Genomic DNA, 13,048 nt, shown 5'->3' with positions numbered 1-13,048 from the left:
TTCCTCCTTTCAGGGCTGCTTATACTCCACTCAAGTGATTTCACAACCCACTAGTGGGTCAGGACTTACAGCTTGAACACCACTTAAATAAACAGTACTGAACAGACTATGTCTGTATTTTCTACATTCTTGATGCTGTGGCAATTGGGGCCTTGATCCTGGGGAGGCTGTGCTTCCCGGGGCCAACTAATCCCTAGAAACAGCAAATGACTTCCTGTGAGCACATCTGTGCTAAACAAACCAACCGATCCACAACCCATACTCCCAACCACCTCCTCATCAAATTTATGCAGCAAGCCAATATTCCTGCCCTACATCATCCCGGGGCCAGGTGCCAGATAACTAGGGACCACTTGTATAGCGCAGCACCCCCCAGACTTATTCAAACTATATAATCCTAAGGTTACTCAGCATACCTACCCTGCCTTACTCACTCCTTCCCACAAAACCCCCAATAAGGGCTCCTGGCTGCGTTCTCCCTTCCCTCTGCCTCCTGATCAACCTGGTGCTTCCCTGTATGGCCCTGCATGGCAAGCCGTGTCTCCTGTTTCTAGGGATCTATGAACATAAACATCTTCCTTTGTGACAATAATTTCCATGTCTGCATGTCTTACCATCCTGAATAAAATAAATCCCAGGTACATTTTAACACAACATGAAACTTAACTTCCAGCATGGACTATGGTGGTGAGTCACTATAGTTGACGGGCTGAGATTGGAATTGTGCAAGTCAAACCCACGATTGGCATGACTCCCCTGTGCCTCTCTCCTCTCTATCTCACATGACTGCACACATTCCAGCCTGACCCAGTTTCGGTGGCAGGGCCAGTCAGAGAGAGAGCGCTGGGCCCAGATGGCAGCTGGCCCACCATACCTCCACTCGCCCGGATGTAATGGTGGTAGACTCTCCATCCCAGAGACCCTTCTTCCATCATCTCCTTTCTTGTGAGCTGATTCTCCAGCACTGGATCAGAGTGAGAGAAGAAGGAAATGATTTGCCTCTCAATCGTTTGCAAGAAGAGCTTTTGCAAAGCCCTCTGTCCCTGACTTCCACCCTTTACCAGCTTCCTCACCTTCCAGCTGCAGAGCCCCACCCAAGTCCGACTCTAACCCGCATGTTTCTGTGGGAGACTCTGCTGAAGGTAACTCTGACCTGGACTTCAGAGCCTGGGCACGGGTTCCATCCCCAGTCATTCAGTAACCCTGGTGAAGGGGGTAGGAAGGGTTGCTGGGGTGCCCAAGAACATGATGGGTTGCGAAAGCCAGCAAGAGAGAATGAAGAAAGCAATTATCTGAGACCAGAAAACTGGGTTCCAGAATGGTCATTACAATACTGTGCAATCTCAGGCAAATCACTTAACCTCTCTATTTCCTTATCTGGCAGCTGGCAGATGTATATAGGTGGTTAGTAACATGCTTTGCAGCAATATGCTCCTGAAAACAACTATACACTAGCTCAGACAGACTCATCCTAGAGTGGCGCAGGGAAGCCAGCACCTGGGAAGTACCATCAGATGCTGCTAATGACAAAGGCAACAACAGGAAGCAGCACTTTGGGGGGCGTGGTTGTCCCTATCTGTAGCTCTCCTTCTTCTACTAAACCCTAATTTCTCCTGGGGAAGAGGGCTCTCTTCCTAGAATTTGAATCTTAAGGGAAATCACACTAGGATGAAAAATATTTGGAGTAGGTCTTCCTCAAAAAGATTTTGCACCTGTTCCTAATACTTACACCCTAAAATTGCTGAAGCCTGCTTCTTCAACTTTTCCTTTCATTCTGTGACCTATATACCTGTTCCTTCCAATTATTTTTCCGCCGCAAATGTTTTCTGACAGGAGCCTCCAATATGCTAGGCACTGTCCTAAGGCCTCCCTCCAACTGACCTCATCTTATCTCCACTATGACCCTGCAGAGTAAGCACTATTATCTTCACTTTTGCAAATGAGGGTTTAGAGAGGTTATGTTGCTTGGCCAAGGTCACACAGCTTTGTAAGCAGCAGAGCTGGAATTCAATTCCAGAACTGTCTTGCTTTAAAAATGGAGGTCTTTCTGCCCTGCTGCCCTGTCTCGGAAAAGATCAAGGCCTGAGCTTCTGGATATCCAAGACTGGGCCCAATTCATTTCTGATTTCTAATACCTTGGTTTTCAACATTTACTTTCAACAAACATGTAATGAATGAATGTCTAGCAGCCTTAAGTTAAATTTATGCCACTCCAGGCGTAAGCTACCCACACCCTGCCTTTGCCTCTACACACCCTCAGCTCTACCCCCACAGCATTCACTTCTGGGATCCTCAGGCCTCCTAACCAGCACAGTTCATGCCCCGCGGCCCTCAACTACGTGGATCTGTAACCTGTGTATGTGATGTCTAGGATTCTGGACAGTGAGGGACAGGGCCCCATCTGGGGTCCAGGAGGAAATACTAGGACTTCTGGACAGGCAGGCAGGCAAATGTTTTCTCCCTGTTCCCAGCACCATTACCATCATTTTCAGGAAGAATTTCTTCCTGGCAGGTGGTCCAGGCCTGCCCTTGCCCCTGAGGGTCTTCTGCTGTCTCTACTGTGTCCTGCAGTTTGTCCTGGGGAGAAAGCACATGCCATGAATGCAAGAGATGCTCCTCTCTGTGGGTAGCAAGGGTGGGATGAGGTGAGGTGGAAATCACCTGTGTGGCTTTTCCAAGCATCTTCTGGATGAGTTGAGCATATCGCCCTTTTTTCTGTATTAATTCACTGTGAATTCCTTTTTCACAGATTTTCCCATCTTCTAAGAAAATGATCTGGTCACAAAGTGCTAAGTACTGAAGAGTCAGAAGAAATAAGGTGTTCAGTAAGCATACAAAAAGATATTCAACTTCACCATTCAACAGGAAAATATAAATTTAAATCATAATAAAATATTATTTTATATCCCCAGGCTTACAAAAATCTTAAAACATTGCGTAAGTGCTGGTAATGACTGGAGGTACAGGGAACTCTCATAAAGGGTAGGGGGTGTTGTAGTCTAGTGCAAATACTTGGGAAAACAGCTTGATAATATCTAGTAAAGTTAAATATTTAAGAATTTTGAACTAACAATTGGACTCCTAAAACTCTACCCCCCAAAACTCGCAAACATGTATAAAGATACATACAAAAGGTGCCTGGGTGCCTCAGTCAATTACGTGTCTGCCTATGGCTCAGGTCATGATATAGGGTCCTGAGATGGAGCCCCACATTGGGCTCCATGCTCAGCAGAGAGCCTGCTTCTCCCTCTCCTTCTGCTGGCTCTCTTTCTTTCTCTATCTCAAATCAATAAATAAAATCTTAAAAGAAAAAAGACACCTATGAAAAGAAGTATGCCAAAGCATTTTTTTGTAAAAGTGAAAAATGGGAAACAACCTAGATGTACATCGTAGGAGAATAAATTCTGTTCTATTCAGATACTGGAATGCTATACCAGTGAGAATTAAATCAAGTTGCACATACCAACATGGAAGAGCTCAAAAATACAATGTTGAGTGAAATAAGCAAATTACAGAAAGTCACAGAAAGTAAACTATCAATTAAATAAAGCTTTAAAATATGCAAAAGGACACTTTATCAAGCCTAGAGATTCCTACACATGTTGTAAGGGTATGGAGACCTGCATGAGAATGACAAACAACAAAGTGAGGGGAGCAGGAAGCTGAATGCAATCCGAGAGGGATCCATGTTCAAGGGTGGTAGATGGATGGATTTTCATTAGATTATTTTATCTGGGTGGTAGATGGATGGATTTTCATCAGATTATTTTATAAACTGTTTTTATGTCTGAAATATTTTGTACCCCCAAAATAGGCCAAAATGGAAGGAGAGGGATAAGTAATAATACTGTCTTGAGGCCAAAACCTAATATGGAAATACTTGGGTAAAGGCATTATGAGAGACAGCCCCCATATGTCACTGCACTTCATCAGAGACTTTGAGAATTCTTCTCTGAAAGTTTTTCTTCTTTTTTTCCTAACTTTAAAAGAGGAGCCAACCCATAAAATCTTGAAGAAGACCTTAAAATATGGCTTCAATATTTACCAGCCACAGAAATCTTTTACCAGCCTGTCCTCTCCACATAGAAACAGAAGAGATCAGGTTTTTTATAATGCCCCCCTCAAATGTTGAGGTCTAGTCTGAGATGAAGGGGTGGCTGCTGTGAAGTTATTACTGAATCAATAGCAGAAACGTGAGGATCTATGTTAGCCATCGGTCATGGCCAGAGCCCTAAAAGGGTGGTTACCTGCAGCTGGTGGGTCACCAGAATGATGGTCTTTCCACTGAGCATCTTCTTAATGCACTCCTCAAAGATGTGCTTCCCCACGTGGGTGTCCACAGCAGACAGGGGGTCATCCAGCAGATAGAGCTCGCGGTCAGAGTAGACAGCACGCGCCAGGCTGATCCTCTGCTTCTGCCCCCCAGAGAGGTTGAGGCCCCGCTCCCCAATCTGCAAATAGGCAGTCAAAGGCACTGTGTCTAGAGGATGAGACCGGTGAGGAGTGCTCAAACCACCCAGGTGTCCAGATGTGACAGCCTGAACCCCCTCGGTGCACCCTCCTGGTCATCTAATGATTTGGCACCCCTAGTATTCAAAAAAATATTTTTCAAAATTTGCTTAGGAAGGAATGAAAAAAATGATTTTCAGTTAATTAAAATTTTATAACTCATAATTAGATACAATATTTCTAAACCTGTATGTCAACTTCTTTTATTTTTTTAAGATTTTATTTATTTATTCATGACAGACACAGAGAGAGAGAGAGAAACAGAGACACAGGCAGAGGGAGAAGCAGGCTCCATGCAGGGGGCCCGACGTGGGACACAATCCAGGGTCTCCAGGATCAGGCCCTGGGCTGAAGGCAGCGCTTAACCACTGAGCCACCCAGGCTGCCCTGTCTGTCAACTTCTTAAGTGGCATTTTAAAAATATAGCAGTTTAGATTTTTAAAAAATCATTTCTAAGAAAGAGAACCTCCTTACATCTTATTTGGGTTTTATTTTATTTATTTTATTTTATTTTATTTTTTGGTTTTTATAAATTTATTTTTTATTGGTGTTCAATTTGCCAACATATAGAATAACACCCAGTGCTCATCCCATCAAGTGCCCCCCTCAGTGCCCATCACCCAGTCATCCCCACCCCCTCCCCCCGCCCACCTCCCCTTCCACCACCCCTAGTTCGTTTCCCAGAGTTAGGAGTCTCTCATGTTCTGTTTATTTGGGTTTTAAATCTGTTGACAGTGACCATCGACCTGCAGGACCACCAGACCTCGCTGTCTAAGACTGTAGGACATACAGCCACTCAACAGGACAGGGGGGCAATGGCTGGAAGAGGCTCTATTGTTGCTGTCATGGGAAGGACTATCCTACATGATGCCTTATGTCAGGAGTTACTTCCTCACTCCACAGATGCTTACTAAGTGCCTACTATGCTCTCATGATGAGCTAACACCCACCCTAGCTGGGCATGTTCACAGCACTTTGTATGTATCAGCTCATCTGAACTTCAAGCATGATGAAGTCCATACTCCTTGATGCCATTCTATGGACCACACTTTCTCCTTCCTACTGAAGAGATAACCCTGAACAAGATAACTGAGTGCTCTGCCCTCAAGGGTTTACAGACTCACCTTTAAAAGAAGGGTAATAGAAGCAGTGACCTCCTAGACCTCCTAGAATTACCTGAGGTTTGCCTAAGATAATGCATTCAAGTTGCTACAATAGTCTTTTACATCTGCTAAATGCTCCGCAGACTGAGAAAATAAGTAATAAATACAACAACAATATTGCTTCTATCTTACAAAGGTCTTACATAGATTAAAAGTGGCTACAGATGTGAAAGACGGTGAATTATCAAGAAAATGTGAATCACATTGCTGCTGGAAAGCCTTGGCTACTGTTCCCACTGGCAAAGGAAGAGCTGGCCAGAGGGGGCAGGGCGGGACAGGGGAGAGGGCACAAGAGGGGGATGGATGGGAGGTTTCTCATCTTCACAGGTCTCGAGGGCTTTGCTCCAAAAGGAGTTTGAGGTCAGCTCCCCATGCTTGCGAGGTAAGGTAGGCTCTTTGCCAGCTATCCATAGGAGATAAGCCCCAGTTCCCTCTCTGAGTAGGGAAGGCTTTGAGGCTTCATGGGCTGCTTTGGGGAAATAGCCAAATTTCCTCCTCTACCTACCCAGGAAGGTAGCCTAAGGACCCCAAAGAACCATTACAAAGGCACCATCGCAACAGAGGTGGGGGACCCTCACCTCCCACTCACCTCTGTCATGTCTCCAAAGGGCAGAATTTCCAGGTCGTGGTTCAGGGAGCAGCAATGGAGCACCTGGAGGTACCTGCAAAGGACGGAGAACTGACAAACAAGAGGCCCAGGCGCAGGCCCCCTAGCCTTCCCAAGTTGGGAAGAGAACGGTCTTGGGTTTCATGCTGAGAAATTTGGACTTGATCCTGTGTTCAATCATAAAGCACTGGAGGATTTTTGCATTTCCTTCTTTCCTTCATTTCTTTTAATCTAATACATGCATTAAGTAAATATTAGAACAGAGCAACAGCAACAAAAAGACGTAATGAAAAGCAAGTCTCCCTCATTTTGGACTCGGTGGCTTTCCTCAGAAGCAGCCACTATTATAGTTTCTTAGGTATTCATTCAGAAATAACGTGGTTGTATACGTCTGTGTGCAGCATGTATAGGTTTGTTTTGTTTTCATGGCACCACAGTATTTCGTTATATAGCTGCAACATAAATTATTTAACCAGTGTCCCTGTGATGGACACTAGGGTTGTTTCTAGCCTTTTGCTGCTATGAACAATGTGTAGTATGAATACTTTTGTATATTGGCCTTTGTGTCCATGGTGACCCTATCTATGTGTTAAATTCCTAGTAGTGCTAAATCTAAGAATTGGTGCATTTTTATTTCTGACTGGACACTTCAAAACTGCCCAATGAGTTGTATCAGTCTGAAAGCAGAACAATGACGAGAGCTATGTTTCTGGAGGCAGGAACAGAGCAGGAGAAACCGGAGAGAGGGAGCCAAGGACAAGTGGGAACAAGTCAAGCAGGAGATCACAGGCAAGACCTGGCAGCGGAGATTGGAGAAGAAGAGAGAAAGACAAGACCTATTTAGGAGATAGAGTTGTCCAGGATGGGTGACCAATTAGATGAGAAGTATCAGAGCAGGAGGCATTGGGTTTGCTGGGACACACAGTCCAATGATGCCAGTAAACTGAGATGGACAAGTTGGGGAAAAAGCAGGCAAGATGGGCGAGCAGAGTGCTCTTGAGCTGGTGTTTGACCTGACAAGGAAGAGCCCACAGGACAACCAGGTGGAGGTGGCCAGTCCATGCATGTACACATCTCCCAGTGTTGCTGCTGGGGGCAGATTGCCAAAATCAAGCAAATGGTCAAAGGAGGCCTGGGTCCGCCAGAGTTGGAAGCACAACTGTAGCATTCAGGGCAGCTTTTGTGGATTCTCCACTGAATAGACTTCACTCATGACTTGCAAGTGCATATCTCAAGCAGGTTAACCCCAGACCCTGGGAGGGAGAGGGCACAAAAGGCAAGGATGGTGGCAGGTGGCCCACCAGTTTGGACCATGAATCCAAACTGTTTTCTTCTACATCGCGCAACCTCATCACCCCATTCGTTTCACCTTTTGACTTAGAGGTGGGGCATTAATGAATACAAATGAAGTTTTAAAGTACTGTTTTTAGAGGGGGAAGGATATTTTGACTCATCTAACAGCTAAGCATGAAGTTCCTGACAACAATGGGGTTCAAATCATGGTTCTGTCATAACCTCCAAGCTCTGTGGCTTTAGATCATTTAACTTTTGGAGGCCTCAGCTCTTGGAGACTCTTCTAGAAAATGGATAGGATAATAATCTTTCTTTCACAGTGAGGAGAAAATACGTGGATGCATATAAATGAGCACACAGCAAGTGTTAGCGGTTGTCAAATTACTATTAGCAGCAGGGGATCCCTCCCCCAACCAGCCCCATGCAGCTGTGTCCCTCCTGGACCCTCCAAGAAACTTACCGGGCCTTGTCATACTGGCGTCCCATGAGGATGTTCTCCCTGACGTTACCCCCTATGATCCAGGCCTGCTGAGGGACATAAGCCAGGCTTCCATGCACTCCCACTGAGCCCTCCAGCAAGTGCATCTGCAGCAGAGTGAGTCCAGCCTCAGAATGAGCAGAACAGGGGTGGACCCTGCCTAGCTCGCAGCCACAGGGCCCGAGGACTACCCTCTAGGGTAGGGAGTCTACCCTCTAGGATCCTGGGGACTTTCCTGTGTAAATGGGACTTTTAACATGGTCCTGCCAGGCCTATCAGTGAGTCCAGGGATGGTCCTGGGAGCATGGGGCAGCAGCCGGAGCTAAACCAGTTCCTCCTATGACTTGAATCCCAGGTCTGCACTGAAGACACCTCATACTTTTTCTTTCTTTTATTTCCCCAGCCCCATTCTCTAGCAAGTGGTGCCTCTATGTTCTTCACAGTGAGACAGAAAGTTCCAGGTCATCTCTGACCATTCCTGGATACCAACAGAATCGTTACCAATGTTGTTAGATGTGATGATGTCATTGCACACAGATGGGTAAATGTGCTTATTTGGGGGATGTCATGATGAAGTAATAAGTGGGAAATGCCTCATAATCTCTGTAATTTAAAATAGTTCTACAAAATGTGTTTCTACACAAATGTGACAAAAATGCAAATGCTATCAGCTGTTGAATCTAGGTGGTGGGTATATGGGTCTTTAGTGTCATCCTGCTTTTCTGTTTGATAAATTTAAGAAAACACACACACACACACACACACATGGCTATCACCTCCATCCCTACCGCCCCAGCATTGGACCTCATCGTCTTGTGCCCCTTCCTCTTTAAAATCCCATATGCTTCCTGCTTCGGATTTGGAGCCAGGCTTTAATTAATAAGAACAATATTTTGTAACAACATCTTTTTGTTTTTCCTTTATTAGATGGACAGTGACTATTTATTTCAAGAGGAAACTGACAAACCACTAGCCACACAGAAAGGTGGCCTTGGATGGAGGCTTCCAGGAGACGTTGCTATGGGGAAAAAAAGCTCTGACACCACGTGGACCTGGGTTTTGACCCTGGCTCCTCCCTCACCTGTTGTGTGACCCTGGGCAAGTCAGCTCTCTGAACCTCATCTGCTCATCTATAAACTGGCCATAATGGCTGTGCCTTCCCCATGTGCCTCGTTTTCAGGTTGAAGGAAAAAATGAGAAGCCGGGGCACAGGGCCTGGGATGTAAGTACTATTCAAACTGTTTTCTATTTTTGTAAAAGTAGAATCTATCTTCCCAGTTACCAAGAAGTTAGGGCAAGGCCATCACATGTGGAGCATGAAGAAATGAGCTGTCGAGAAAGAGGTCTATGGACAATATGACCACATTTCAAGGAGGTGATGAGTTTGGCTATAGTATTTGGGAGAAAGAGCTGAGGGAAGAGCTGGATAAAGGAAGAACCTTCTAATTCTCCCAACAGCATGGGAGAGAGGGATGACAGGCAAAGAAAGGAAAGAGCAGAGAGAGAAGCCGAGGACTGGGTAAGGCTGGGGCTGAGTGGGGAAGTGCTGATGAGAACCCCCTTAGGGAGGTGGCCATAAATGCACCCCAGGTATCACGGCTGTTTTAAGGTGTTGTTCAGTGAGGGGTGTGCAATATGACCTCAATTGTTTGGAGGGAACAGGTTGGAGATTATTGGAAACTGGAGAAAGGGTGTGCTGAGCTTGGCTGCAGACTATGCAGACCTCACTGACCGGTGCTGGGGTGGCTCAATCGGTTAAGAGTCGGCCTTCGGTTCATGTCATGATCTCAGGGTCCTGGGATTGAGCCCACCATCAGGCTCCCGGCTCAGCGGGGAGTCTGCTTCTCCCTCTGCCTCTGTCCCTCCCCTTGCTCCTCGTGCTCTCTCTCTCTAAGAAATAAATAAAATCTTAAAAAAAAAAAAAAGAATATCCATTGACCATGGAATTGGAGGGTTCAGATCTCAAGGGCAGGGGCACCCAGTAGACACATAAATTCTAGTGCTGGAGTGCAAGTAAGACAATCCCATCCCATGTGGGAGGGCCTCCTCTCCCCAATCCCTCCTTCCTTCCTCCTCCCCTTTTCTCCCTCCACATTGGAATCCTAATGCTGTATCACAAGGGACACATGTCCTTTTCTGAGCCTGGCCTCATGGAATGATTTTTATTATCATATTAAACTTTCAGACATGCTGTATCATCATCCTGATAGCTGGTTGATTACAAACAGGGTGAGGAAAGCACAGAGAACAGGTGAGGGCAGACCTCTAGGGGATCTAAGAGGTAGCACTCCTAGCTGGAGGGTGAGAAGGAGGTATATTTATAACACACCTCCCCCTCAGTGCATCCCATCTGTTCTCAACTCATAAAAATTCTATTGGCTCAGACTCCATTAAGCAAGAAAGGGACGGCATGGCTGCCTCGGGGAACTCAAGCTTGAGAGTCCCTGGACTGCCCGTGGGTGTGCATGCATGTGGTCACAAGTCACTTACCTCTCCCAGGATGGCTGACAGCAGGCTGCTCTTGCCACTCCCAGTGTTGCCACAGACCCCCAACATGGTCCCCTGAAAAGCCAAGGAGGACAGAGTGGCATTGGGACAGGATAAACCCTACAACTCACCCAGGGAGGGTCTGTTGTTTGAACACAAAAGGACAAACGGAAAACAAAATAACCACACAGACCCCAAGGCCCATCAGACTAGCAAAGCTCAAGAGGTGGGATACTATTACCTCAAAAGAAGGAAGTCGCATGGAGGTAGCAGAGAGGAATTCATAGGTAGGTGGTCCTAATGGGTAAGAAACCCAAATTCCAGATCTGCACCAATTCTACTCTATGATCCTGGGCAAGTCACTCAGCCTCTCTGTGCCTCAGTTTCTTCGTGTGTAAAATAAGGACAGTGAAGCCAGCCTCACAGAATTCATGCATACATTCACTCATTTATTCATTCACTCCTCCATCAAATAGTGTTTAAGTTTCTCCCATGATCCAACTAATGAAGAAAAGAACTTTCATGCTATGTTTTAGTGAGGAGACATAAACCATGAAATAAATAAGTAATATCAGATGATGATAAACCATTTAAGTAAAACGAATTGGCTACTATGAACCAAAGCAATTTTACTATGAATCAAAGCAATTTTGCCAGCCAATGGCTTGGCTAGCAAAGCCTTCTTAAAGCAGTTGTCATCGGAGCTGAGACTTATATGACAAGAAAGAGCCAGACACAGGAAGATCTGGCAGTGCCAGGCTGTGGGAGCAATGGGTGCAAAGGTCCCGAGACAGGAACAAAGTTGGCTGCCAAAGTGTTACGAGAGGGCTAGTGTAGCTGGTGTGAAGGGAATGAGTGGGAGAAGGGGTGAGAGACATGGACAGGGTGCTCGGGGATACCTAGGCTATATCTTAAGTGCAGTGGGAAGTCACTGAAGGGGTTAAGCAAGAGAGTGACTTGAATTGGTTTATGGTTTAGAAAGACCCTCTGTCCACTGCACAGGAATGGATAGTAAGAGGGCAAAAGTGCAAACAAATGGGCTGATAAGGAGACTCCTACAGGAGCTGGAACAGCATGATGGTGGCTGGGGCTAGGGCAGGTGGTAGGGGGTGTGATTGGTGAGAGGTGGCTGGATTCAGGAGAGAGCTGACAGGTATCACCAATGGACTGGGTTGGTGGGAGGGAGGCAACGCAATCAAGTTTGACTTGAAAGTGCAGAGGTGAAGTTTGGACAAGAAGGGAAGCTTGGCCCTGCAAATGTTAGAGAAGAAGCCAGGTAAGGTGAGTTCACAGAAAAATCAAATTGAAACACGTAGAGTTGTGCTTGGCACATACTAGTGACTTAGTAAATGTTAGTCTCTTCCCCCTCTCTTCCAGCATATAGGGTACTATTCTGGGTTGTGTTATTACAAAAAACAACCAAAAAAAATTGTAGATGATCAATTGATTCCCACTGAAGTGTGGGAGACTTCCTGTGCTTGTCCTCCCTGAATAATTTGTATTTAAAAGAGGGATTTAGAGAGGGCTGTTTCTAGCCAAGGAAACAGTGAAGTGCCAGCAAGTGTGCACCTCAGGCTCTGAAAGTCTGGCAGCCGACCTGCCAGTGTGGCTTAGGTAAGGCTACCTTAGACACCACCAGGTTTAACTTTTGCAACTCTGGGAGTAGGCTGTCCCTCGTGTCCTCTGGCCTGAGGGCTCCTCGAGCTGGCTGAGCCCTGGTCATCCCCTCAGGAGCACACCCGTTCTTCTCCAGCTCTGCAGCGCCATTGACAATCCCAAGGCAGGTCTGTCGCCAGGACAAGGTGGCCTCCTCTAAAACCACTGCTTTACTGGGATCTTTCAATGCCTGGACATACAATACTGGGCTCTCCTGGAGGAAAAATTTCTGTACAGGTGAAAAGAAAGGAAGAGGGAATTCAGTTCTTTAGTCCAATAGGAATGTGTGCTCATTTTTCTGGCCTGCCTACTGATCTAGTTTATAAACTCCTAATAAACAGTAAAAGTCTGAAGAACCACCACCAGTTAAGAGGGAGCCAGGTTCTGCTGGTGGGAATTCTAGATCAAGGTTTTCCAAATTTCAGACCACTGGGCCACTCTTTGATAACTACATACCGCCTGCTCTGTTCTTTTCTGTTATATTTTACATGGGTGATAACACCATGGAATCATCAGACGGATGTGCCATTTTTCTTTTTTTAAAAAGATTTTATTTATTTATTCATGAGAGACACAAAGAGAGAGGCAGAGACATAGGTAGAGGGAGAAACAGGCTCCATGCTTGGAACCCGATGTGGAACTCGATCCCAGGACCCCGGGATCACACCCTGAGCCAAAGGCAGATGCTCAACCGCTGAGCCACCCAGATGCCCCAGATGTGCCATTTTTCTAATTAAATTTCATGTATAATTATTCAAAGTAAAAAGGCCTGCCCATGTAGCACACAGTGGGCAACTGTTTGGGGCCATACATTTCAAAGTGTGACCATGAGCAGGTCACTTCTCTCTGTGTCTC

General features: G+C 45.9%; 1 protein-coding gene across 5 annotated transcripts in view; it reads right to left on the bottom strand.

Annotated features, from left to right (window-relative positions):
• ABCC11 (ATP binding cassette subfamily C member 11) overlaps nt 1–13,048 on the bottom strand; it is a 71,696-nt gene that overhangs the window by 27,380 nt on the left and 31,268 nt on the right. For 2 of the 5 annotated variants that reach the window (XM_072750280.1, XM_026014517.2), the window contains 8 exons: nt 12,162–12,422; nt 10,541–10,612; nt 8,033–8,157; nt 6,262–6,334; nt 4,248–4,451; nt 2,662–2,796; nt 2,481–2,577; nt 875–964 (listed from right to left, as the gene is read on the bottom strand). In XM_072750280.1, the coding sequence (XP_072606381.1) occupies nt 875–964; nt 2,481–2,577; nt 2,662–2,796; nt 4,248–4,451; nt 6,262–6,334; nt 8,033–8,157; nt 10,541–10,612; nt 12,162–12,422 (1,057 nt within the window). Of the gene's footprint in view, nt 1–874; nt 965–1,073; nt 1,206–1,729; nt 1,879–2,480; nt 2,578–2,661; nt 2,797–4,247; nt 4,452–6,261; nt 6,335–8,032; nt 8,158–10,540; nt 10,613–12,161; nt 12,423–13,048 lie in introns of those variants that run through there. The other 3 variants (XM_072750283.1, XM_072750282.1, XM_072750281.1) reach the window with 3 other exon arrangements.

This window comes from Vulpes vulpes, chromosome 2 (assembly GCF_048418805.1).
Source record: "Vulpes vulpes isolate BD-2025 chromosome 2, VulVul3, whole genome shotgun sequence".
NCBI classification, from domain to species: domain Eukaryota; kingdom Metazoa; phylum Chordata; class Mammalia; order Carnivora; family Canidae; genus Vulpes; species Vulpes vulpes.
Note: the sequence above shows the minus strand (reverse complement) of the source record. Positions and strands in the feature narration are given on the sequence as shown.